Source organism: Hippocampus bargibanti, linkage group LG10 (assembly GCF_051943395.1).
Source record: "Hippocampus bargibanti isolate YZ-2025 linkage group LG10, ASM5194339v1, whole genome shotgun sequence".
Lineage (NCBI taxonomy): Eukaryota > Metazoa > Chordata > Actinopteri > Syngnathiformes > Syngnathidae > Hippocampus > Hippocampus bargibanti.
Window position 1 is genome coordinate 18,320,041 of NC_142743.1, and position 27,866 is coordinate 18,347,906.

The following is a 27,866-nucleotide window of genomic DNA, read 5'->3' on the forward strand; positions in this document are numbered from 1 at the left end:
GTTCTGAAAGGTGCTGATAAATGAAATGTATTATTATTATTACTACATACATACATACATACATACATACATACATACATACATACATACATACATACATACGCATACACACACACGCATACACACACACGCATACACACAAATAATTCTGGGAAACTGTAGGACTTTTGTACCATTTGTACAAATTTGGACCATTTGTACATAAAAAGTGACGGAGGCTGCGGGTGTTCTTTTTTTCATAAAAAGCCACAGGAACGAGAGTCTGAATGACACTCAAAAGATAACGATGGGAAGGGATCCTACCAAGTGTCGAGCGGGAAGATTGAAAAGGGGATGGCGGGGAGGGTGCGCGACACGGGTATATGCCACGGTGGGATGGAGACAGCTGATGAAACGGATGATTGATTTTCACGCTCCCGTATCAGTAACCGCACTGCTACACTTATCCGGCCTATCAGATTTTATCCGATTCGTTTATTTTCGTGTCGAATGTGTGCAGCCCAGATGAGATGAGTGGGAGGTCAAGAAGGCGAGCAAAGGTGAAGGAGCTACCGATGAATGCAGTTTTTCCGGTACAAATTCGCACAAAAGAGAACTGGGAGAAAAATCACGCTGATCCCTCGGGTCGTGATACATTTCGGGAAGCCCGTGAGGGATGCACGGAAAAGAAGAGATGCAGGATAGGAATCAGGGCTACACATGTGCAACAAAAGTTAGCAGTCACGTCATGACAAGGTTTTGAACCCTGTGGCTCAAATTGCAAGGCGCACTTGACTCCGGCATGAACCTTCACGCCAGGACGTCTTGCCTTGCTCCAGAATCAAAACAATGGCTTCAGATTAGGAGAATATGCTTTCTTGTTACTCATCCAGTTATGAATATGATTCAAATAGTTCTGAAGAGGAAAGCATAAATGTTTGTAATTGATTAAAGAAGTCCTTCTGCATCAATTCGAGCCGTCAGAACTCCAATGTAGCGTCCCAGAAAATGCACAAAATGGCGCCCAAGCTCCGTTGGAAATGGGCTGATTTGTCTGCTGGGAATTTGTGTCAACTAGTATCAAATAGTAGTATTGGTGCAACACACAACGATTCACCATCGCGTTATTTATGTGTTTTCCTTCTAATTTCGCCATCAACACGATGTTTTCAGACGAAACAAAGTACCCAAAATGCATTGTGTGTCCTTTCCTGGTCAGAATCGTCACTAACTCAAAAACAAGACATCCTGAATATTCAGTGCGGGTCTTAAAACGTAGAATATAGCTATATGCCGTGGAATCTTTTTAAAATACGCTCAGTAGAAGTCATTTGAAGCCATTTTCCAAATTATGGACACAACTTGTTTGGAGACGTCGGTTGTCATACCGACGTCATACCTTCCATATAAAATTTAGCAATGAAGCAACTTACGATCAAATTCACTTGACGAACGACCACTCGGAACGTGTCTCGTTCGTGAGGTGGTCTGTATTATTATAACTGACTTTAAAAAAAAAAGAAAGTTATGCACTTGGGACAGCTTTTGGCTCTTTGAATCGAATTGTCACAAGGTAAGACTGCGACAAGACACAGATGAGAGGGAGCATTTTCACACAGTGACTTTGTTTTTGCATATTTTTGTCGAAATCCAAGCGCCGAAAGCATCAGTGGGAAACCAGTTTATTGGAGATCAAACAATTTAAGGTGATTTCATGCTTGGGAACTACCTTTTTTTTTCATGTTAATGTCAATGCTGCGATGCAAAATATTACCAGCTTCCAATTTCCAACCGCCTTGACGAACATATTAACAAAGCGCCAAGCTGTCATCTATGTTCGACACAGTTTCAGCGACTAATTAGCCCCACTTTGTAAATCACGAGCCGTCACATTCACGTCCAAAGATTAGTGCGCTAAACCGTTTTTTATCTTTATACAGCTTTCCAAAGCTTTCTTTCTTTCCAGTGTGGCAAGTGTTGATTGTACTGAATCCCACAAATATCAAATCATTATGACAAGGTTTCTTTCAAGTAATCCAAACAGTGATTCACACTCTCAACTATTTGCTGACTGTAATAATAAAATTCAGCAATGTAGTTAAATGGACCTGTGCAGATTATTTTCCGCCCCTTGTTGCCACATATGTTTGCTGCACAGCGAAACCTGTGGGCACAAAACCGAAATATCAACAAAAACCTTTTTTTCTGAACCGGTCCCCAACTTCTATGTGTGTGTGTGTGTGTGTGTTCTTGTATTCATGACATTGTGAGGACCGGCATACGTTTTTAACTGCAGAGTGAGGACATAATAATAATAATAATAATAATACAGTAAAGTCTCATTATATCGATATTCTCGGGAGTCGGAAAAAATATCGATATAACCAGACTATCGATATATCCGATCCTGCGGCATGTAAATTTTTTCCTTGCGTTCATAGAAATAGTATCGTAATAAGCAGTACTATCGATATAACCGATAGCGATATAATGAGACTTTACTGTAATAATTCCATTACATACATACAATACAATACATTCCATTTTAAGCGCCTTTCAAAGCTCTCAAGGACACTTTACAGTCACAGACAAGCTTAGGTACTACAATAAATAAAATACAATCACAAATAGAATGCAATAAATAAAATACATGCGAAGTGACAACATTTTGGTTGGTCCTCACTTTGACACCCTTTAAATCAACTCCTAAGTGTACAAAAAAGTACCCTGTACTTTCCCCCCAAATGTCCCCAGAATGAGCCAACGTAGACTTTTTCGCCAGAAGACAAAGCCCTGTTTCGTAAAGGCTCACACATAAACACACACACTGAAATGCTTCCATCATCTTCAATGCACTTTTTTGGGTGGAACACATTTTTGCTGGGTTTACAAAGTGTGTTTTTCCAAGTATTTATTTTTTAATGTATTTTCTATTTATAAATTTTAAATTGAAGTTAAAATCTGTTGACTGCCAGACGTGCAAAAATATGTCCACTCCAGTGCCAGGGGTGTTGTCATTGTCACTTGAATTCCAGGACCCACAGAATATTGAGTTTTAGGACTACATAAACATTTAATGCAGCGTAAAAAAAACTTACACTCTCTTCTTTCAACAGAAAAAAAGTGTTAATTCCTAAATTATATCGGTCTGGGGTTATATGAGCTTGAAATGAGGGCGGCTGTCCAAAATACAATGCATTGGTTTATACAGCGCTTTAACAACAGCTGAAGCTGGAACAAAGCGCTAATATGGAAAAAAGTGAAATGCTGCCTCCTTGCGGAAGGGAAAACACATTGCCAGAGGCCATGGCCAGCGCCTTACCGGTACCCAAAAAAAAGAATACATTCGGGAATGGCGCTCTACGTTATATTTTCAATTACCAAATAAATTCATGAATGGCAGTGAATGAGTTAAAGGGTGCATGCACCCCTTTAACTGAAAATGACAATGTTATTTATGTGGTCCACAATGTTATGATATTTAGAAATAACTGTGACCTGTTCCAGACTTTGTTCAGGGCGTGTGATTGCCTCAATGGCTCACGGCCCACATGGGTTGATTTGTCATTTTTAACAGCTTGCAAATATATTTCCACATGAAGGGGTATATTTTATATTCCTAATGTTCATTGGTTGATTTAAATGGGGCGGAAAGACCAGACCAGCCTTTGTGTGTGTATAGGACACATTCAGTTCCAAGTGTGGTTGCACTATACAGTGATACCTCGGTTTACGAACCCCTTGGCTTACGAACTTTTCGGTTTACGAACGTTAAATTTATGAAAATGTTACCTCGGCATACGAACTTTTTTCGGGATACACCCAGAGCTGCCTCAATGAGTGATGTGTCGTTCGCAAACAAGCCCGTTCCTCTAACAACAAAATGGCAGCCGACTGTTTTTACTCCTCTATTCCTCGCCCCCAGTCTTCGGTTAAAGCCACGTAATTGGTCAAGAACGCAACAGTGAGGGGGGGGTGGGGTTTACAGATAGAGAGACACTGAAACCGTTCTGCAAAAAGAAAATGGCTGCCGAGTTTTTTTGTCCTCTATTCTCCGCCCCCAGTTTTAGGTTAAAGCAACGTGATTGGTCAAGAACGCAGCAGTGAGGGGAGGTGATAGTTCAAATGCAGAGTGTAGACTGCAAGGTTAAAATATCCCATCAATCAGGTTCCACAAACAACCCGCATAAGCCATGTGTACACTTGATGCAAAAAGCTATCAACCCATCTAAACAGAACACAATTGATGTGGAACTAGATAAAATTATCGCAGAGAAAGCACCTACAAGGGATCATTCCTCAAGATGGTGAAAGAAGGTTACGTGTGTTTAATGCTGAGGAAACCAGCCACTCCACTCCATCAAGCCATCAACGACCATCACAAAGGTAAATAAAACGACTTTATTATACACTACAGTTTATTTCTTTAATTATAATACCATAGCACATTTATTATACATAACATAAGGTATATTTTGTGTAGTTTTAAGGCTTAGAAAATTCGAAAGTAGAACATTATGTTCAATGGGGACCTCGGAACGGATTCTTCTCATTTTAATGGTTTTCTATGGGAAATTAATTTTTGGGATACACACTTTTCGCCTTATACACTCTGTCTGGGAACCAATTACTTTCGTAAGCCAAGGTATCACTGTACTTGTAAAGAGTGTTGGTATTGCTTTCACATGCGACTAACCGTTACCCAAACTGTTGATGCGATGATTTGGATCCGATTGAATAGAAGCGGGGCCGTTATTAAGCAGCGCCATTGTCACCGCCTGCGTGACAAACTCACCTTTCACTACTGAGAGCAAAGCAGAGATGAATTCCGTGTGGGAGAACTCCTCCTCGCCGCATGTATTTTGTCTCTGTCGTTGAATATGACTCATCTGCATCTGTTGACAAAAACACGCCGGCATTCTGGCAGCGGTCAGGTATCATGACGTAATGGGTTGGAGAAAGAAATAAAAATGCCCAAAGTCCACACGACATCTTGTTATCCCGAAGCAATTATTTCCTTTTGAGATCGGCTTGGTGACACACTGAAGCAAACCTTATGACGCCTACAAAGAAAAGTCAATGTCGTTTATATATTTATTTATGCTTCATCTTTCTTCGATTTGTGTTTTTTTTCCGTAAAATACATCCGTCGCACATCTGGGTTGCACGGGTCATAGCTAATTGGTTGCGCGTCGAGTTTGGATCGGCGCTATCTTTGCCCAATCAGTATACACAGCTCCCATGTGTCAGTGATTAATTACCCGCATTGCCGCCAGTGCAAATGAGCATAATCAACTCCTCATGAAGGCGCTTTCCATTAACTGGTGGGGCCGAGGGTAAGGCCAAATTGACTCCTCCACTTGTCTTAGCAGGGCTTGCTCTTTTTGAAGGGGTTGTTAGTTGAATGCACCTTTTATTGCCTCAAAAAAGGGCCTCTATTTTCGAGATTGGAGACAGCCGAGGGATTATATGACGTACTGTGTAGTCAAACGTGTGTACAGTAGTGCAGTGTTTCACAACTTTTACTGGGCCGTGGCGCATATTTTACATTCGATTAATTTCACTGCACACCACAAAAATGTTTGTTGGGGAAAAAAACACATTACAATCTCATCTCAATTTACTTACAAATTCACTTGGTGTGAAATCCGGGCCTGTTCAGTTGAACACAAACATCTTCTCGTCTTGTGTGAATGGCAACAGATGGATTCTCGGGTTAATTGTACTTTCTGCTAACCAGTCGGAGAAAATTAATTGATTCTGCATTTCATTCAAAAGTTACTGGCATAAATGAATGACACCCCCCAACCCAGAGTAGTTAAGTAATTATTTTCAGAGTAATTCAGTGAAATTGGATGGTTTTTGGCAGTAGAATGATCTCTTTACGACACCTTCATTGGGACGTATCAGTTAGTTTGGAATCCCTCAAGTTGGGGACAAAACACACATTTATTGTACCAAGGAAGGGTATGCTTACTTGTAAATTTGTTTTGTGTGTGAAAACTATAATAATAATAATAATAATAATAATAATTGAAATAATAATTAAAATAATTGGATTGGATTTGCCTTTATTACTCTCTCAGTGGAGAAATTTACATTTCACAGCAGCAACGTGATGAAACGAATGAAAGTAGAAAAACAAAATACAGGAGCTGCTGGAAAGGCAGCCACTCTCGCGGCGCCGTCTTGAAGTCAAAAGAACAAAAAAAACTAAATAACAAATAATATGACAACACAAAGACACAGAGTGCTTCATTCTTAAGCACTTTCTGTACCCTCTTTGTGAAGCAGTTCTAGATGAAAGAGGAGAGGATCAAAGCGTCTTTCCACCAGTGGATCAGGGACATCATGGTGGAATGTGCAGCAAGCTAAATGTTGAAAGCAAACATGCAGCTAATAATAATAATAATAATTATTATTATTATTATTATTATTATTTATTTATTTATTGTTGTGATTGTGATTGTTATGAAGATTGTTGTTGTTGTTATTACTATAACTATTATAGTTATTATTATAACTGTTATAATAATCAAAATCATTCTAATAATCATTATAATAATCATTATAATAAAGTTTATTATTATTATTAGAACTATCATTATCATTTATTTATATAATAATCATACTATTTATATTGTATTATTTTTAATATTTATTTATTTAGATTATATATACATATATTTACATATATTTATACTTCTATTATTATATTTATTTATATACTTTATTATTAATATCTGTTTATTATTATTAATTAAAAAACAAATACTACTACTACTAATAATAAATGTATTTATTATGATTCATAAAAAGTAATAATATATATATAATAAATCTTAAACATTTATTATTATTACATTTATTATTATAAATAGTAATAATAATCATCATCATCATAATATCATAATAATGAATGTGATGATGATGATGATGATGATGATATATTTTTTCATCCTGTAAAAAAAAAATCTCAAAGATACTTTCATGCAGCACAGCATGAATCAAAACAACGGTCATGCTGGAACATTCGGGCAGTTAGATGGGGTACACCCTGAACTGCTTGCCAGCAAAATTGTAGGGGGCACACATCGACAAACAATAAAAAAAATATTTATTAATTGAATTACGTTCAAAATCAGAACCAGAAAGCCTTTAATAGTCCCACAATGGGGACATTTGCAACAACAAAAAATCCTCTGCGTGGTTCTGACTGCTTCAATTGCACTAAGTAATATGTTCCCTGAGAGATGTTGAACTCAAACTGCCTGTTTTGCTTTATGACCTCCTTGAAAACGTCCAAAATAGTCACCTAGTCCACCGTTACAGAGTAGCGTTGTTCTTTCCTCTTTGTTTCAACTGTTCTAGTGAACAAGCTTTACTTCCCTGCGCAACCTTTTGGGCTTGAATGACATGCATTCGCTGTAACAATGGACTTAATTGCTTCCTTCTTGTCGTGCGCATAGTGACAATAGAGGTGAGTGTTCACTGGGCATTGGATGTTTGTAAATGAGTTTGACACGGTTTCAAGACAAAGAGATTCATTAACATTCATTAGACAGTCAGTTGATTGCAAGCCAGTAGCCGGCAGCACGATAGAAGGCGTCATGGGGTAATTTGGAAGGGCCTGCTACAGCTCTTGCAAAGATGAACGATGCTATTTTTTTTTACACACAACGAAGTCGTTAAACTCTTTAAGGCAGGGGTGTCAAAGTCATTTTTTGCCGCGGGCCACATTGTAGTTATGGTTTCCTCTCGAGGGCCGTTATGAATTTGGGGAACCCATTAGAATGTTTAAATCCCTTCAAATATTACATATAGAGCACACAGCAAATTAATGAATAACTCGTTTTCAAATCTGAAGTCAAGAATAATGACTTTTATTGTGGTTGACATCCAAAAATATGAAATTTTGGCTCAGATTTTAGCAATCATCATGGAATTTAACAAGTTTGATTTGCTTTCGCGGGCCGAAAAAAAATGATGTGGCGGGCCGGATTTGGCCCGCGGGCCTTGACTTTGACACCTGTGCTTTAAGGGTATCTGCATGATTGGAGAACTGCAATCTGGATGGCCGGCGTCTTTGTGTATATCTGATTTTAGAAACATGTCCTTCCTCGGTGGTCTCCTTTGCTTTTTAAATGTGGGTTACATTTGATCAAATAAGAATATCTTTCGTAAAAGGCAGTAATTATTTAAAGGACACCATTTTTTTGTTTCCTAACTCACATCAGAAAAACGTTTTGTAGCATCTAAAATATCCAAAACACGCAGGCTGATATTTTTAGTCAAATGCAAAACACCAATAAAAATGAGTTAGTGTCCCAAAACTACTTCAAAATGACCCCGGAAATGGCGAGTTTCAATAGGTCCCGCCCCCTTATTTGTGACATCGCGTCAGGACGTCTTCGTCTTGTTCTAGAATCAAAACAATGGCTTCAGATTCAGAGAAAATGTTTCTTGTTACTCATCCAGTTATGAATATGATTCAAATCGTTCTGAAGAGGAAAGCATAAATGTTTGCAATCGATTAAAGAAGTCCTTCCGTATCATTTTTAGGGGTCAGGACTCCAATGTAGCGTCCCAGAAAATGCACAAGATGGCGCCCAAGCTCCGTTGGAAATGGGCTGATTTGTAGGCTGGGAATTTGCGTCAACTAGTATCAAATAGTAGTCTTGGTGCAACACACAACGATTCAATCGCGTTATTTATGTTTTCCTTCTATTTTCACCATCAACACGGATCAACACAAAGTTTTCAGACCAAACAAAGTACCCAAAATGCATTGTATGTCGCTTTCTCGGTCAGCGGCGTTCCAGACGTGACGTCACGTCTGGAATCGTCACCAAGTTGTAAACAAGACTTCCTGAATATTCAGCGCGAAACTTAAAACGTAAAATATAGCTATATGCGGTGGAATCTTTGTAAAATACGCTCAGTAGAAGTCGTTTCAAGTGATTTTACAAATTATGGACACAACTTGTTTGGAGGCGTCGGTTGTCCTTTAAAACAACTCTCTGTCTTGAATCTAAATGTGAAATGTTCTTGTATCTCGTCTCCATAAAGTACCGGGATTATTCAGGCTTCACTAATGAACAGGCAAACAAAGAACATCAACTACAATTGAGTGTTGGAGCATGAAAAACCTTTACCTAAATTAAAATAATTAGTGATGACTCTCACTCACACACAAAGAGGAAACGATTGCGCACACCGTATCCTATTTTATTAGGATAGCTATTTTTTTTGTATTTCAATGCAGGCACATGCGCTCTCGCAGACGCCCAAGAAACGGTCCCACTGCGAGAGTGAATCATATTCCACCGCCTCTCCAATCATTTCCTGGACAGAAATAGCAATGTGTCATTCAAATAGGACATTATAGGATGTTTAAAATCGGGCAAATGAAGCTGAGTGTCTTTTGAAACGAGGTCATCGATAATTAAACAGCTGAATGTGAGATTAATTAACAGTGTGTGCCTATGTGTGCGCGTTTGATTTGAAACATGTCGGCGGGTTCATGCTGGGAAAGATTGACGGTCACAGCAGCGGGTTGACTGTGAGGCGGGGAAGATGAAAGGAGGCAAAAGACGAGTGTGATGAAGTGGAAAAGCTGATTGTTGCCGGGCGCTTTGCGCCCGATGCCGTTCGGTGTGTCACGAAGTGTGCGCGAGTTCTCAGCTTTGGCCTGTTTTGCCAAGTGAGACTCAAAAGTCTCTTTCTCGCTCTCCCTCTCCCCAATCCTCTCCCACCAGAGCTGGTTGAGCGTCAGGCTGAGACGGTGCGGTTCCCTTGCAAATCTAATTGGAGACAGGCTTTCATAGGCATGACATGGAGATGAGTTGCCAAATCCTTTCAGGCCCTCAGCAGTGACGCAGCAGGACGATCCCCGACAGTTTTAACGGCTCTGTCCTTCGCTCAATAGAACTTGCAGAGTGCGACTTTAACGTTTTCCAAGCGGATGGATGGTAACGCTAATAATGATGGTGAATATTTGCGCTGTGTCAAAGAATCAGACCCAAGAAACTGTTAATATAACGAGAACAAAACCACAGACATACACCAGAAGTTACAGATTGAGGACAGCAGCACGCCAGATCTGTCAATGTGTCAATCTGTCTATGCGTCTATCCGTCCATCCATCCATCTATCCATCGATCCTTCCATCCGTCCACCCTCCACCCAACCCATCTATGAAATAATATAAGATTGGATTGGATTGGAATAGCCTTTATTAGTCTCACAGTGGATAAATGTACATTTCACAGCAGTAAAGTGATGAAAGTAAGAGGAAAGAAAAGGAAGAAGTAGAAAAACAAAATAAAGGAGGTGCTGAAAATGCAGCTACTCTCGCCGCGCCATCTTGTCAAAAGAACAAAAAAAGAATACTACGACAACACAGACACAGTCATTCAATCTTATGCACTTTCTACACCTTCTTTGTTGTATGAAGCAGTTCTAGATGAAACAAGAGTGGATCAAAGCATCCTTTTTGCCAGTGGATCTGGGACGTCATGGTGAAGTGTGCACGCCTGCTACAATCTAAATGCTGAAAAAAAATATGAAGTTGTAGCATCCATTGATGAAAAGAGATTGTCTCACATCTTCTGTCCCGTGTAAATCCGCTTCGATTCCAAGCCGCGACAGTTCCACATACGCATCGGCGGTCTGCGCTGACACTCCTTTCTTCTCATCGTGGGCTCCTCAAGCCATGCATCCATCCAGCCGCAAACTGTCCAACAGCACCGACCTTTCCGCTGAACAAAGCGGGGCTGTGAAAACGCTGCCCAGTGCAGCCGCAAAAAAGCACAATCGCCCCAGAGCTGTCCAATGACGACAGTCAAATGGCACCGATATTCCTCCCAAATCAAAAACAGTGCTGGCTTAAGAAAAGGCGCAACCTCAGCACCTCCTCAGCAGAGTCTCCTCCTTGATGAATGTTGACACCAAAAATGCTGAAAATGCTGATAAAATATTAAATATTAAATATTAAATATTAAATATTAAATATTAAATATTAAATATTAAATATTAAATAGTAAATAGTAAATATTAAATATTAAATAGTAAATAGTAAATAGTAAGTAGTAAAAATTAAAAATTAAAAATTAAAAATTAAAAATTAAAAATTGACAAATGAAAAATGAAAAATGGAAAATAAAAAATAAAAAATAAAAAATAAAAAATAAAAAATAAAAAATAAATATTAAATATTAAATATTAAATATTTATACAATAATTGTACAATATTTATACAATATTTATACAACATTTATACAATATAAAATATAAAATAGTTATAAAATATTTATAAAATATAAAATATTTATAAAATATAAAATATAACATATTACAAATTTCCCCATTGTGGGACTATTAAAGGCGTTGAGATTCTGATTCTCTCTAATATAAAAGCAGTGGTATACCTCAGAGAGCAGTGATAAGACCCAGAGGTTTGGGTCACTGTGGTAACTAACTGTGGTCGGTCACACAGCTTCTGCTCAAAAGTAAAGAAAATGCCTCCCAGAGTGATGATTGCCGTATGTATCGTCTGCATATTCAGCACGTCATGACTATTCTGAGCGTGTTGAAACTTAAAAGCCACGTTTGATGTCACTTGTTAAGACGTGAGAATGAGGCGGTAGCAAGATGTAAGAGAATTTTTATCAGGAAGAAGCATTGAAGTGACAGAATGTTAATTGGTCACAACCTTCTTGAGAGAAACACAGACTTGAAAGGGTATTCGTTGTATGGTCCTTCTTTTGACCTCGAACCTGTTTTTGGTTAAATTGTGTATTCAGTCTTACTATAAGGGCCACTCCGCAAATGAATGTATATATAAACACTTTCACTTAGCCATTTGGAAATTGATGTTTTAAACCAACACAAATATACTTGCAGTGCAACCGACGCCTCCGGACAAGTTGTGTCCATAATTTGTAAAATGGCTTCAAATGACTTCTACTGAGCGTATTTTACAAAGATTCCACCGCATATTTTACATTTTAAAACTCGCGCTGAATATTCAGGAAGTCTTCTTTTCGAGTTGGTGACGATTCCTTACGTGACGTCACGTCACGTCAGGAACGGCCCTGACCGAGAAAGCGACGCACAATGCATTCTGGGTACTTCGTTCGGTCTGAAAACATTGTGTTGATGGCGAAAAAACAAGGGAAACATAAATAACGCAATGGTGAATCGTTGTGTGTTGGACCAAGACTACTATTTGATACGAGTTGATACAAATTCCCAGCAGACAAATCAGCCCATTTCCAAGGGAGCTTGGGCGCCATCTTGTGAATTTTCTGGGACGCTACATTGGAGTCCAGACGCCTCGAATTGAGGTGAAAGGACTTCTTTAGTCGATTGCAAACATTTATGCTTTCCTCTTCAGAACTATTTGAATCATATTCATAACTGGATGAGTAACAAGAAAGCATCTTTTCCGAATCTGAAGCCATTGTTTTGATTCTAGAGCAAGGCAAGACGTCCTGGCGTGATGTCACAAACAAGGGGGCGGGGCCTTCTGAAGGAAAAAAGTGAGAAGAAAAAAATCACAGTGAAGACTTAAACTTGTCATGGACCAAGTCAGAAGGTAGCTGTGAGGAAATGAAAAGGCAGTTGAGTAATCTCAGGCTGTGCGTTTCTCCACTGTCACTCTGGCTCAACATGTCACCGAGAGAAAAAACATAAAGGTCAGCTGTGACAAGGCTATTGATCCCGCAGGACAATTACAATGGCTAAATCACACACCACCGAGTTCAGAAAGTGCTGCGGCATACACTCGATAGACAGCAGTCACAAATGGACATGCAATCATACACTTATCACCCAAACTCATTTTATCCTATTGTAGCCGCGACCTTGTTCTCTCAGTTTCAATTAAGAGATTTGTGTGAAGAAGGGAATGTCATGAAAAGCGTCTGCTTCTGGATCGACAACGCTAATCGGCCGTTCAGTGTCACAATTACTTCCTTTGCTTGTGTGCAAGATCAATAACATGCTTCAATTTGTTCATCTGTGCAGATGGAATTGCACAGTCACCTTGGATTTAACTGTTTATATACACATACACGCACACACACACACCTTTCACTTGTTGCTGCTTCTCTTCGTCTATCCACGAATCCATTTCCTTTAACTTTTAAAGGACAACCGACGCCTCCGGACAAGTTGTGTCCATAATTTGTAAAATCACTTCAAATGACTTCTACTGAGCGTATATGACAAAGATTCCACCACATATAGCTATATTTTACGTTTTAAGACTCGCACTGTCCGTGTATATTGCTCGGGGGAAGGAACTGGAGTTGGAGGTGTTCAGGTTGGGTTCCAAAAGAAAACCATTTTCATTCACTAATTTGCTTCTTGGCTGAAGTTGAACACCTCTAATCAGGCCTCTCAGAAGACTCGTTAGTATTATCACATGATAAAAGCCACAATAACTAAACACCTCAAACACGATGGAGAAAATTGATCTCTTTGACTGTGCAAAGCCTGCATTTACTCTTCCTCAATGCACTGGTACAGCCCTCGCCACCTTTCTTTCCACGCTGCCAATCCTTTCGCCCTCTCTTGACACTGCAGTGTTGGCGCCTCATTACTGAGAAGAGTAGGTAGCAGAGATCATATCTGTCCCTCTGGCAGAAAAGAAAAAAAAAACAGGCGGTAAAGAGGGTCGGATGTGATGTATTGTGCTTGATGAGCACTCGCTCTCCTGCATGATTCGCACGTATGATCGACGATCCACGTGGCTGAACACACGCGCATGCATGAACATTATTATCATTTTTATTTTTTATTTTTGTTTACATGCCGAACGCAGAAGCATATGAACATCGAGGTGGTCGTTCACCGTTGCATTTAAGCCCTTTAGGTTATGATAATGATGATGTTCTCGAGATATAAATGGAGTTTCAAAAGAAACTTTCATTGGTTCAGACACTCCTCCTTAGCTTTCACAAACAGGAAACAAACATGAAGTTGTATCCCAGCCTGGCAGTCAGTAAAAACGATTGGTTTTTATCTGGCGATCTACAAACCTTGCTATGTTGACGTTTTACTTTGGGAATCTCACTCAGAAAGAAGCAATTTCCTCGGGTGTGACTTATCAGTCATGATAACACAACAACCTAGAAATGTTTTGAGATTATTTTTACCATACTTTGTACTCATTTAGCTGTACCTTTTTATAATTTCTATGCCACATTTGATTGGATGGTTAAAAAAATGTAATCATCTTGTAATCTTATTTTGTTATTTATTTATTTGCATATTACAGTAAAGTCTCGTTATATCGATATCGGTTATATTGATAGTACCGCTTATTACGATACTATTTCTATGAACGCAAGGAGAAAATTACATGCGCGCAGGGTCGGATATATCGATAGTCCCGGTTATATCGATATTTTTTCAGACTCCCGAGAATATCGATATAACGAGACTTTACTGTAATTAATTAATTAATTAATTAATTAATGTGTTTGTGTATTTCTTTAGTTAGTTAGTTGTTTATTATTTTTCCTATCTATTTATTTATGCATTTGCATATTTATGTATTTATTGATATATTTATTTATGTGTTTGTTTATTTATTTATATATTTGAGTATTCATGTATTTATTTTATTTATCTATTTATTTATGTGTTTGTGTATTTATTTAATGTATTTTTTTATTTATGCATTCATTCGAGAATGTATTTCTTTATGTGTATTTATTTATTTATTTTGTATTTATTTAGCGTTTCTCAAACTTTACCGAGGCAAAAAGCAGATTTTACGTTGAGGGATAATTTCAGTTCCGTCAAAGTCAATTCAAAGTCAGCTTTATTGTCAAATATGCGAATATGTATGACATACAGCACAGATGAAATTAATGTCCTCTCGGACCCAGCGTGCAAGGCAGTTATAATGTGGCTAAAAAAGACATACAATTGACAACAGACAATCCATGTAATTGCTGAATGTAAAGTGAGGTAGCGTCGTATGTAAAGTGAGGTAGTCGTATGTAAAGTGACGTAATGCAAAAACAAAAACAAAAAAGAGTTGAAGTGAGGTCTTGCAGAAAAAACGAGGAAAAAAATAGAGTTCACGATGATAGTACAGCGTGTAGCGTGTACTCAGAGTTCGGTGAGTGTGGCAGTGGGAAAGGGTAGGGGGGCAGGGCTGGGAGGGAGTTGAGTCTCCTGACTGCCTGGTGGCAGAAACTGTCCTTGAGCCTGCTGGTCTTGGTTCGGAGACTCCGCAGTCTTCAGTGAATTGTAACGATGGCAAATGGTGGATCCATAAGTTTATTGTACCTTATGCCATCTAGTGGAAGAACCTTTCACTTAACATCGCTGGCATTGATGGATAAATTATAATACAGTATAGGGTAAAATTTCCCATGACACCCGATGATTGCTCTCATCACACTAATGCGCTACGGCGCAGTGGTTGGTCTTATTTCCATCCATCCATTCTCTCCGCTTCATTTATGAGCTGAAGGCACTGTGAGCTGATTTTCGGCAAAAAGCAAGTCAAACTGGTCAAATGTCAGAGAATTTTTGTAATCACCGAGTTCACATACAACTCTGTTGTTAAAAGTACAGTTTTGATTGACAGTCAGGAAGGTATGAATTGATTGATGTCTTTAATTTGTGCAAGTCTACATAATGTGGCATGCAGGGACGTTCTGGATTGAAACATCATCATTCCACCAATTTCAAGAAAGACCAAAGTTCTTGAATCCCTTTAATCAAAGCATCCATCTTAACAATTACTTTTCGATGTACATTGCTTCTCAGAGTGCTTCAAAGTGCTTCATTGTCCTGTTTTGATATTGAAGTGCCCGCAAACAAAAGCCCGAGCGAACCAATGTAGACCCTTCTCCACTTAGCATATGTGGAGTATGTCTTCCTAAGTACACTCCACCAAGAAGCGGTGTGCGTCCACCGTGAGCCGAACAGCAAAGAAAACACAGCGGTCGGTGTTGTCGCTCCACTCGTCCGTCACCCCCTGTCACACAGAGGACCCCTGACACGATGCCGCTCTCATTACAGCCCCACTGCTATGTCGCTTCCAGTCACTTATACCTCATGAATAATCCATCTCGACTCGCCACATCCCGATGGGTCGCTTGGCGCTTTTGACACGGATGGCTGACCCTGCCCTGATTCAAAAGCACCAGGCGGCGCTTCGTTCTTTTCACACTCGATCTTGTTGGAGAAATCCCTTCACGGAGGCCTGTTGTAAAACTTGTAAAGCTCGTGTTGACAATATAAAGTGATGTGACCTTAATATGGCAGCTTCGCAGTCCTATTGATGCAAATACTGCTTCCGCAATTGCCTTGGTGACGATAACTACAGATTATCGACTTTAGGGGTTTACTTTTTTTTCTTTTGATGACATCTCATCGTGCTCAAATATTTGTGCCCATTTGAGTTCTGACCTTGGATTTTTTGCTGTTATTCTTCACAATATCTTGAGGCAACTGTAAAAAGAATCAAGGAGCTTGGAGATGAAGTCATACCTTGGAGAATGGCATTTGCTGTGGTTGGAATGAGCATCAGGCTTGCTCAGACTCTTTTTGCTAATTTTTATATTGAGCCATGGTGCTTTTTTTTCACACCAGAGAAGTTTTACGGTACACCGACAAACATAAATGTCTCAAAAAGTACATTGGCTCCTCTGGGACGAATCCCAGGGGGTTCATGCATTATTGCACCCCCAGACTCATTGAGAGTTGGGGACAAAAATAAGTGTTGTCATGAGTGAGAATGCATGTGGTGTTTTAAAATCCATTTTAAAAAATCATATTTGTCTTGTCCTAACTGCCGACGGAAGTCACGCTATTGGGGATTATTTAAGTTACTGCCCCCGTGGAAGTGTCAGAAGTGACACATCTGGTGTCAGCGGCATTATGATCCTGTCTCCACAACACCCGTTGAAGGCTGCCGGGCCATCGTAACATCTGGAGTGCTAGAAAATAAAAGCTTTTTACATATACACAATCTCAATTGCATGCCTGCACTTCACTTTTTTTTTTTTTTTTACAAAATTCCATTCTCTTCTAAGAAAGAAAATGAACTACAGAGGGAAGAAAACAATTAGGACACAGTTCTAAACTAAGTAACCATTATTTTGTGTTTTTATATATTTTTTTAATTTAACATTATGCACAACTCTATGCAGCAATATAATTTGTAATATGTACATGTCTTTGTTACTTATTTAGAGGCATTTTATGCTTTGGAAAACATTGATGTCTGAATTTTGGGGAGTTTGGAACAGATTAGAGCATTTATATGGAAAACGTGGCTCGACTTGAAAAAATTCTCGTTAAAAAAAGAAATCCAAAACCAGTTCATTCCCGAAGTGGAGGTACCACTCTAAATAAAAGGTTTCACAAGTACTAAAGAAACAAATGTGTTGTGTGTGAATGCTAGAAAATAAAAGCTTTTTACATGTACACAATCTCAACTGCATGCCTGCACCTTGAATCCTTTCCATCCGCTCTGTGTTGAATATTTAAACCTTTCAAGAGCAGGACGCAAGGATAGATTCAGCTCCCATTTTTTAAACTACGAGGTAGACACACACGTTCATTGTATTTTCTGCTTTAAGCTGCTTTCAGTCTTTAATTTTTTTCCTTCCTATCGCTCTATTTCGCTGGCATTGATAGATAAACAAATATGTTATTTGTCCTCAATAAAAAGCTCTGCCACTGCCAAGACTGAGAATATATAATATGTATAAAATGTGTGCCTGAAATGTGAAAAAAGAAAACTAGGGTAAAATTATGGCACACCACCTGAAGAACACAAATAGGCTGATTGCAAACAATATGTTACAGCACAAGAATAATTAAGATCTCCGTGGGTGTCTTTTCTTCAATTTCAACGAGTGTATCTATCTGCTCACCGAAACAGACCCAGATTTAAGATTAAGTACATTTGTGACAATACGAACATCCGAGTGACGACGTTACGCTAACTATGAACATTTTTGCAGATACAGTATGTCGAAAAATGTTCGGAAAAAGATGCCGTAAATTAGATTTTATGTTGCGTGCCTTTTTTCCGGACAAGCTCACTTGTGATTGGCTGCGTACTGTGCTTCACGCACACGCACGCTACACAAACGCAGTAGAGGTTTCAAGGCCTGGATTATTACGTGACGGACACCATGGCTGACCAATCGGCGCCCGGCTATGGTGAATTGTTGCCTCCGAGAACAGGCCCCGATCCGAAGTGCTACTTTACCATTGGCTGCGTAGAGTATGTGGGCGGGAAGGAAATCCCTCTTCCCAGTTGACGCTCCAGGAACACGCAGTGCATAACAAAAAGTAATGGCGCGTAAATCGGTAATTAGGTGCCAGCATTCAGTAATGGTTTACTGAAGACCCAAGGATATATGTCGTCGTACTGCAGTAGGTGTGGATTCATTTTACGACTGTTAGACCGCCTGTGTTTTATACTCCCCCTTCAGTGTTTACATACATTCCATACAAAATATAGCATTACGATCAAATTCACCTTACGAACGACCGCTCGGAAAGTATCTCGTTTATAAAGTGGGGAAGCTCTGTACTATAAATCATCATTAACGTAAACAATTGTAAACATTTTGTGATGTATTATCCCGGGAGATATGTGCCTTAGCTCCACAAAGTTTTAGAAATGCTGCCTTACAGTGTCATTTCTAAAATACGACAAATATATTTCCTTAACATGACAACAACTCCAAGCTACATTTGTTTCCGAGGCTCAGAGCCACTGGGCATGTGTCTTAATTATCCGTCTTTTACTTCCCCTTCTCTCGCTGTTTGACTTTGTCGGCTAATTGGCTCTGTCTCTCTCGTTTCCAGGACGACAACTCTATGTTTTTCCAGTTCGGCCCGTCCATCGAACAGCAGGCCTCGGTCATGTTGAATATCATGGAGGAGTATGACTGGTACATCTTCTCCATCGTGACCACCTATTACCCGGGCTACCAGGACTTTGTCAATAAGGTGACTAAACAGTCGTTAGCTTGCTAGTGTCTGTATCACGTATGCGCTGTCGTTTGTCGAAGCGTGAGGCGCCAACACAGTTGGTGGTTGTACCACCTGTCTGCAACATTATCATCAGAGTGAATGAGCTGCCTTTAGAAATGAACATCAGTTCAGGACAAGCTGAGGTCAGTGAGGAATATTATTTCATCGAAAGAACATTTACTTTGGAGTTAAGAGATTCACTTAGCTCTTATTATATGTCGCTTTGGAGCACATTAGTGGTGCTTTCAACTGAACGTGTTCCCCCTCAGCTGTAGAATCTGCTGAAGTGTGTAAACGCGCGTGCTATTTTTCAACCCCACCAAACCCTATTTTGTAATATCTGAATAGAAACGATGAAGCGGCTCCATAAAAAGACAGCCAAAGTGGAGGACCCGATCATTCGGCCTCCAAACTATAATTTCAAGCTTTGAATATAGATAAACGTTAGCAGACTGATATAAATGGAGCGCATGTACCATATTCTGATTGCTTTCATGGAAAAATAAGCAGAGCGGGTGAACATTTATTTATTTATTTATTCTAAATGGAGCTGCTCACTGAGGCTGGAGGCTCCTTATCTCTCGGGCCAAGCAAAGACTTTCTAGGCGATACTTTGAGATCCTCAGTTATGCACAACACCAGCTGCACACTTGATCCTCATGGAAAACAAAAAATTAGACTTTCCGTCGGGTTTTGTCAGCTCACCATTCCACATGGTGTTTATTTATTCTGTTTTAGTGACGTTAAAAACATGACATCACATTGGATTTCAATTTGCGGCTGGATTGATCAGAATTGCACGTGTGCACAAATTGATTGGAGATCGATCGACATCCATTGAGGATAAGGTAGATGTTGGGTTATTTTTTATCGTTCGCCCTTGGTTCATTGCTTCGACGGGTGTTGATGGAGATCGATGGTTAAATCATCAGGGAGCCAGGACTTGAACAGAAAGTTGATTTAATTTGGAGAGCACGGGCATTGTGGTGCGGACGGAGGAGGGAGCGCATGGAGAGAGAGAGAGAGATGAACGGGCTGCAGGAGTATTTATGCGGTGCATAGCAATGACGCGACAGGATGTGACGTACTAAAAGTGCGACATCGTGTAAAGGAAGGCAGGATATGACATACGAGGAAGTTCAAAATGTAAACAAAGATTACAGAGCGATGTTTAGAGATGTTTGTATGGCGAATTACCCTAACAGTAGAAGTTCCTTGATCGTATAAGGAGGAGCAGTTCTCTCAGAACTCCACAGAAGTTTCCTCTTCTATTAATAGAAGAGGAACATAGAGACTCTCTGGATAAAAAGGATGATTAGCTCGTCTCTTTTTTTTCATCAGGGCCACAATTTAATTGTAGTTCTGATTGCTCCATAAAGAATAAGCATAACTTTTATCCGAACACGCTTTCATTAAATAAATGGCCTTTGCAAAACTGCACACCAATTAAAACAACAAGATACAGAAACGAAACATAGAGACATTAGGATTTAACGATCCACGCAAGCTCGAAGTTGTAAATGACAGAGGTCGCATGTCCTCACTGCATGTTTACCAAACTTGTACAGTTGCAAAGTACGGAAGATAATTAGGAGAAATGAAGAAAAGTAATAATAAAGTTGGCAAGATTCTCACTTGTATCTCGGAATTCTGACTTTAAAGTCAGAATTTTGACTTTAATCTCAGAATTTTGACTTTAATCTGAATTGAACCAGAATCTGTTTTTTTAAATCCTTACTATAATCTAAGAAGTGTGACTTGATTCTCAGAATTCTGATTTTAAAGTCAGGATATTGACGTTAATCTCAGTATTCAGATTGTTCTAAGAATTCTTACTTTAAGAATTCTTTTCACAGAATTCTTATTTCAATCTCAGAATTCTGATTTTAAAGTCAGAATTTTTTACTTTAATCTCAGAATTCTGGTTTATTGCACAGAATTCTAACTTTATTCTCAGAATTGACTTTAACCTCAGAGTTCTGCTTTTTATCTAAAAATTCTTACTTTGATCTATGAATTATGACTTTATTCTCAGAATTCTGACTTTATTCTCAGAATTCTGACGTTAATCTCAGAATTCAGATTTTTTTCTAAGAATTCTGATGTTATTCTCAGAATTCTGACCTTAATCTCAGAATTCTGACTTTAAAGGCAGAATTTTGACTTTAATCTCAGAATTCTTTAGTTATAATTCCGAGAATAAAGTCTTCAAGTCTTACTTTAATGTAAGAATTCTTACATTAAAGTAAGAATTCTTAGATAAAAATCGGAATTCTGATATTCTGAGATTTAAATCAGAATTCTGAGATTAAGGTCAGAATTCTGAGAATAAAATCCGAATTCTTATATTAAAGTAAGAATTATTAGATAAAAATCAGAATTCTGAGATACTTCGGTGTTGAGTGAACGCTGGCGCGTGTGGCTGCCGCTGCTCACCCGCAGAAAAAAAATATCCTGTGACTGTAAAGTGTCCTTGAGAGTTTTGAAAGGCGCTTATAAATCAAATGTGTTATTATTAAGTCAGAATTCTGAGAATGAACTTAAAATTCTGAGGTAAAAGTGAGAATCTTGCCATTTTTTAAAAATCGTTGGCCCTAAACATCTTCGATGGCAAAGGAAGGTGGGTGAAACCCTTGAGAATAAAGTGCCGCATAAATGCAAATGTCATCCGTGGCGTGGATATCCATGGATGCAGCCACCTCGTGTGATGCAGGAACAGGGTCTGTTAGCAGTTGCGAGACATGAGGCTGCCGGAACAGGGACTTGCAGTGTTCACGTTATGCCTTTTGATCTCTCTTTATCCGTCAAGGTCCGCAGTACCATCGACAATAGCTTTGTGGGCTGGGAGCTGGAGGAAGTTCTCCTGCTGGATATGTCAGTGGACGACGGTGACTCCAAAATCCAGAACCAGCTGAAGAAACTGCAGAGTCCCGTCATCCTGCTTTACTGCACAAAGGAGGAGGCCAGCACCATTTTCGAGGTGGCTCATTCTGTGGGACTCACCGGTTACGGCTTCACGTGGATCGTTCCTTCCTTGGTCGCCGGAGATGCGGACCACGTGCCTTCTCTGTTCCCCACAGGTGAGCATACCCCCCTCATCATGTCCGCTCAACTGTCATCTTTATTTATGAATGGTTTCTGTTACGTTTTATCCTCTGATGTGTGCAGGAAATTAAAGTAGAGTCGTACTTTTACGTTTTCTGCTGACCACATAGAATCATCTGTAATCGTGACTCTACATTCATATTAAAGTTGGAAAAAAATGGCGATGTCTACTGCGTATGTCCTTTATAAGTATAATATGGGCAATGATAACATTTAAAAGAGAATCATGGAGGCAGAGAAAGTTTACAGACGTTTTCACAGAAGGCGCTGCTTCATTAATTTCTATTGCTTGTCAGTTGCCTTTAACTCTGCTGCTGGCCACGCTCACGGACCTTATCTATTAATTGCACACATTCCCCCAACACATCTTTACTCACCGTTGAAGCCTTTTCTCACAGACAAATCTGAGAGGTCAGCCGAGATTCAATTAAATGTGTTAGCTTAGACCAATGGCAGTAATCACAGGAAAAAAAAATATGTGACAATCCAAAAATAGGACAAATATTGGGGATAGCGCCTAAGCCTCACAGTGCAGAGGATGTGGGTTTGATCCACTGTCCGGCCTCCTTGTGTGGAGTTTGCATGTTCTTCCCGTGACTGGGTGGGTTTTCTCCAAGTACTCTGGTCTCCTGCGGACAAACGTCTTTACTGTAAAATGCAAACCAGCCAAGGATCATAACCACCAAAACGCTCTGGTTTATTGGTGAGATAGAGATGCGTGCCGACATCAGTCGTTCCTTATGCTTGGATGGCCAAGCATAACAAAATGAGCTGAGGGCTGAACCACAGTTTCCATGTTGACAGTTTTTCATTTGTGTGTTCCTCTTGAGAGGGTAAAAAGATCTAGTATGTGTGTATATACATATTACCATATTAATAATACATAGTAACATATTAAAGCTTTGGTTCCATAGAGTGCAGTTCACAGTTTTTCGTTAATTTCCTGTCATGTGTCAGGAAGGGCATCCGACGTAAAAGCTTGGCCAAAACAAACATGTGGATCAAACCTATAAAGATGGAGGACACTGATTTGCTATGGCGACCCCTTGAAGGGAAAAGCCGAAAGGAAAAGAAGACACTTCTTCCTAGACTCGCATTTAAATTTTTCGGGGACCCTGCTACGTTGTTTGTATATGTTTTTGCTGCATGTGTCCAATTGGCTGTATTGTAATTGAACCAATTCTTTTTTCCTATTTATTTATTTATTCATCTAGTTATTTATCTATTAATTTATGTATGTATTTATTTATCTACATGTTTATTTTTGTATTTATGTATTTATTTGGCTTGTATATATTTATCTGATTTTATGTATTTATTTTTTTTACTCATTTGGTTTTTCTGTATTTATTTATCTGGTTTTATTTAGTTATTTATTTGGTTTTATTTATTTATTTAGTTATTTATTTGTTATTTCTTTATTTATCCTTTATTTATTCCTTATTTATTTAGTTATGTATTTGTTTTTATTGTGTATTTATTTATTTGCTTGCATCGAATCAAATGCACCTATTTTGGTTATTAGTATTTTGGTACATAGTACATGAAGAGTACAAACTCTTCATACAGGTCATTCTAAAATGAAATATTAAACGGTGTTGTCAATCATTGTCATGATGGATGAATCCATCTCTACCACTTCCTCTTCCGTCCCACGCAGGACTAATCTCGGTGTCATATGATGAGTGGGATTACAACATTGAAGCCAGGGTGCGCGATGCAGTCGCCGTCATTGCCACGGCAACATCTACCATGATACTGGATCGCGGGCCTCATACCCTGATAAAATCCAGCTGCTTCGGGACCCCCGACAAGAAGAATATCAACACTGGTCACTCCAAGGAAATACTCAGGTGGGCAAGGATTTGATTGTATGCAAAAATTTGGGGATGGTTAGTTTAAATGGGCAATTTGGAAGAAAAAAAAATGATGAGCAAGAAATGCACAATGAACGATCAATTTTTATTTCCTTTGCACAATTTGGTTTGATCTAACGAATTACCGTAATTTCCGGACTACAGAGAACACCTGATTATTAGCCTCACCCACTACACTGTGAAAGAAAAAAATTGTAACTAAATAAACCGTGCCTGTCTGTAAACCGGATGTGCTCAAATTGAAACATGAGATGTTTATAAAGAAAGACGGTACACAGAAAAAAAGTTTTAATAGTATACCTTAACTTTTGTTTCAAAACAGTGCTTGTTAAGCGGCAGCAAAACAACAAGCATTACGGTACCAACACAGCCCAAACAGGGCTGCTTAAAAAAACATGTCGGTAAAGTCACTGAGACACGGAAGAAACACGTTAGAACTCACTAACAGGGCTGGCTACAAAAACATAGCAAGTCACTGAGAGCCGTCCTCATCTTCCTCCTGTGTGTCGGATTGGAATAGTGACAGATATTCCTCGCTACACACTCCCATTCTCTCTTTCGTTGTCGCATTAAGTGTCACTTTCATCCTGAGGTAAATTCACTCCCAAGCTAGTGCTGTCCTCTCCGTCACGGAGGAGACCAGCTTTTCGAAACCTGTGTTGGTGATGGTTGATTTTTTTCCACACTGCTCCACAAGTTGCTCTTCGCATACAGCCAGTTTTGGTTAACAAATTCTCGCCTCTGGTTACACAAGCCTCCCATTCAATTCGGAGGGCCACATTAAAGGACAACCGATGTCACTTTTTTGTTTAACTGATACCAGAAAAACGTTTTATAGCATCGAAAATACCCAAAACACGCAGTATAGTAGTCAAATGCAAAACACCAATAACATTGACTTAAAGTGTGCAAAATCTGCAAAAAATTGAGCTGCGAATTGGGCATTTTCAGAAAGTCCCGCCCCCGGTTCGTGACGTCACGCCAAGACGTCTTGCATTGCTAGTGAATCAAAACAATGGCTTCAGATTCAGAGAATATGCTTTCTTATTACACATCCAGTTATGAATAGGATTCAAATAATTCTCAAGAGGAAAGCATACATGTTTGCGATCGATTAAATAATTTATTTTTGCCATTTTGAGGAAACAATGGGGGAAAATCTCTCACACAAAAAAAAGAGGCACAAAATGGCGACCTCCTGTGGCCACCTCCGTTTCCACAGGCTGATAAATTCCTTATATGGCGCTTGGACGCCCTCTTCTGGCCTCCTGGCGACTTTTGGGTGCGACACGAGGTCCTCAGACCAAACAGGTACAGCAAAATACATTGACGTGATGGAAGCACCGCTACAATGCGTCATTTTTACGGTGAAGGGTGGTCCTTTGGTGACGTCACGTACGGACTCCTCACCAACTCAAAAATAAGACTTCCTGAATATTCAGCGCGAGTCTTAAAACGTAAAATATAGCTATATGCTGTGGAATCTTTGTAAAATACGCTCAGTAGAAGTCATTTGAAGCCATTTTACACATTATGGACACAACTTGTCTCGAGACGTCGGTTGTCCTTTAAACTTGCGTCTTCCTCTGCACTTATATTCGGGCTTACCTTTAGTGCTCGAGCGCCCCATGGCGGCCGTTAGTAAAAAAATCCATAAATTGGCCGCATCGTTGCATAAACCGCAGGGTTGAAAGCTTGTACGGCGGCTAGTACGGTATGTTCATTTTCCTCAGTCTGGAAAATTATCACATGACCACATGCCACACCATATGTGACGTGAGTCTCAATGTGATGATTTGTGGGATGAACACACAGACTACCGTATTTTCTGCAATATAAGGTGCATCTAAAAGCCTTCATTCTGATTCAAAAGCTGACAATGTGCCATATAATCCAATGCGCTTTATATATGGATAGGTTTTAAAATATTTTATTTGTTGAAGGTGCGCCTTAAAATGTGGTGCATCTTATATATGGAAAAGTTGATAGATGTTTCATCCTGATGACAGCTGTCATCGTCCTGCATGAAGCACGAATGTAAGATGTCCAATAACAGGTGAAATCTTAGGAATTTGAGTCGAAGCCCGGCAGAAATTAATCATAGTTGGACTTTCATTGCCGGAAGCGGAGTGAAAAATCGATGCGGTGCCGCAGCAACCACGCGCATGCACTTCATCAAGACCTTTCATACAAACACGCAAGCGCACAGACACCACACCCAAGGAGAGTGTGTTAAGCAGCAAAACGAAACCTTTTAACTGCAGATAAAAAAACACTTACTGGGAGACAAAAAGCATTCTTTGTTCTCCTCCCGTGAACATCCTTGTTTTGCCTTTTGGCACATTACAGAAAAGCAGGAGCGTGGCTCTTCAATAATTCATCCCAGTTTAAATTCACGGCGAATGTTTTAGCGCTTCATTCTTTTCACCTTCCGCTGCGGGACAAGCACATTTGGTGGAAAAGACAAATAAAAAGAGATTTCTTCAACCACATGTATAGAATTATGTTTTCGCGTGAACTTTAGACAAGATCATTTAATTTCTGTATTTTTTGTGTGTGTGTTTTTTTATGTTGCAGCCAAAATTCGCATGCAATTAAAAGTGGTATTTCAAGTGTTGCGCCACACAGAATGCTAAGGCACACATTCACCCCGAGAGACGAAAGCAATAATAAGGCCATATGTCTGCGCGCAGTGCGGGAGGATAGCTACAGGCCACAGCGGGCCGCATGCAGAACGTATTAACGTGCCTTCCTGTCAGCGGTGATGGACGAAAACGGGAGGCTCCTGTGAGTCATTCAGTCACATATGAATTTAGGCGGCTGCTTGACCTTCTGGGCGCACGCAGCGCATCTACATACCCATTAAATACACACGGAACGAGCCAGTTGCACGCTCCGACATATCCACGCTAAGTACAGATCTTGTAATATTAATGAGATAAAGTAATAGAGAGATCTGCAATGTTGTCTCGGGGCCCGACGGAGAGAATGATGGAATGAGAAAATGTGCTTCAAGTGGGTGTAGATGAGGCGCCGAGGGCTTTTTGTGCGAGGAAAGTTCAGCGAAAGAGGTGTTTCGATGCGTTATTAATTATGATGGTAATTTGTTGATTCTGTGTGTATATTTAGGCGAATGTGACGGCTGACACACTACCTTGCTATGTGATGATTAACAATTTGTCAAAAATGTGTGTTTTTGGACTCTTACTGAATGTGTAGATGAGTAGGTAGGGAGGTAGATAGTGTAGTGTTAGGTTAGAATATAACAAGCTAATGTTACTTTTAAAATTGTAACAATTATGAACGCAATTAAATATTTATCTCATTGTGCAACGTTGTAACCTAACAATTGGCATGTTCCTTGTGAGAGGGATGACCAAAAAAGCCAGCAAATTGCTCACAGATTATTTATTCCTAACAATTTGATATAATACAGTATTCTGGGTCTCAGCTACCTGACTCAGAAAATATTCATGTGCCCACAAATCAGTAAGAGAGACAAAAGACTGAGACTGGGGAGCCCAGATTTAAAGGTGTACTCCATGTATATTCAAGAATCCAAGCCCCCGATTTGGTCCTTCCTCGTATCTGGTTCACGTCTCTGGTCCCGACCTCCAGGCGGGGTGGACGGTAGATCAAAAGTCCCGTCTGGTGATCCGTTTCTCCCCAATGTTGCCTCAAAATGGCATGAAATAAATTCTTTAATCGATTGCAAACAAAAAAGTGACGTCGGTTGTCCTTTAAATGATACATTAGTAAAACACGGTCTTCTTGATTTAAATACCAGTCCCCTGGGTGTCCCACGGTACTAGCACCAACAACCATAAACCAACAGAACATAGACCTTTTTATGAGTTGTCTTTCCATGAACTGATTTGTAAC

At 39.5% G+C, this 27,866-nt stretch overlaps 1 protein-coding gene across 2 annotated transcripts in view; it reads left to right on the forward strand.

Moving 5' to 3' along the window:
- Positions 1-27,866, forward strand: part of grin2bb (glutamate receptor, ionotropic, N-methyl D-aspartate 2B, genome duplicate b) — a 103,766-nt gene that overhangs the window by 44,180 nt on the left and 31,720 nt on the right. For both annotated transcript variants that reach the window (XM_089006597.1, XM_089006598.1), the window contains exons 4-6: positions 18,835-18,978; positions 21,812-22,082; positions 23,768-23,960. In XM_089006597.1, coding sequence (XP_088862723.1) covers positions 18,835-18,978; positions 21,812-22,082; positions 23,768-23,960 — 608 coding nt within the window. The remainder of the gene's footprint in view (positions 1-18,834; positions 18,979-21,811; positions 22,083-23,767; positions 23,961-27,866) is intronic.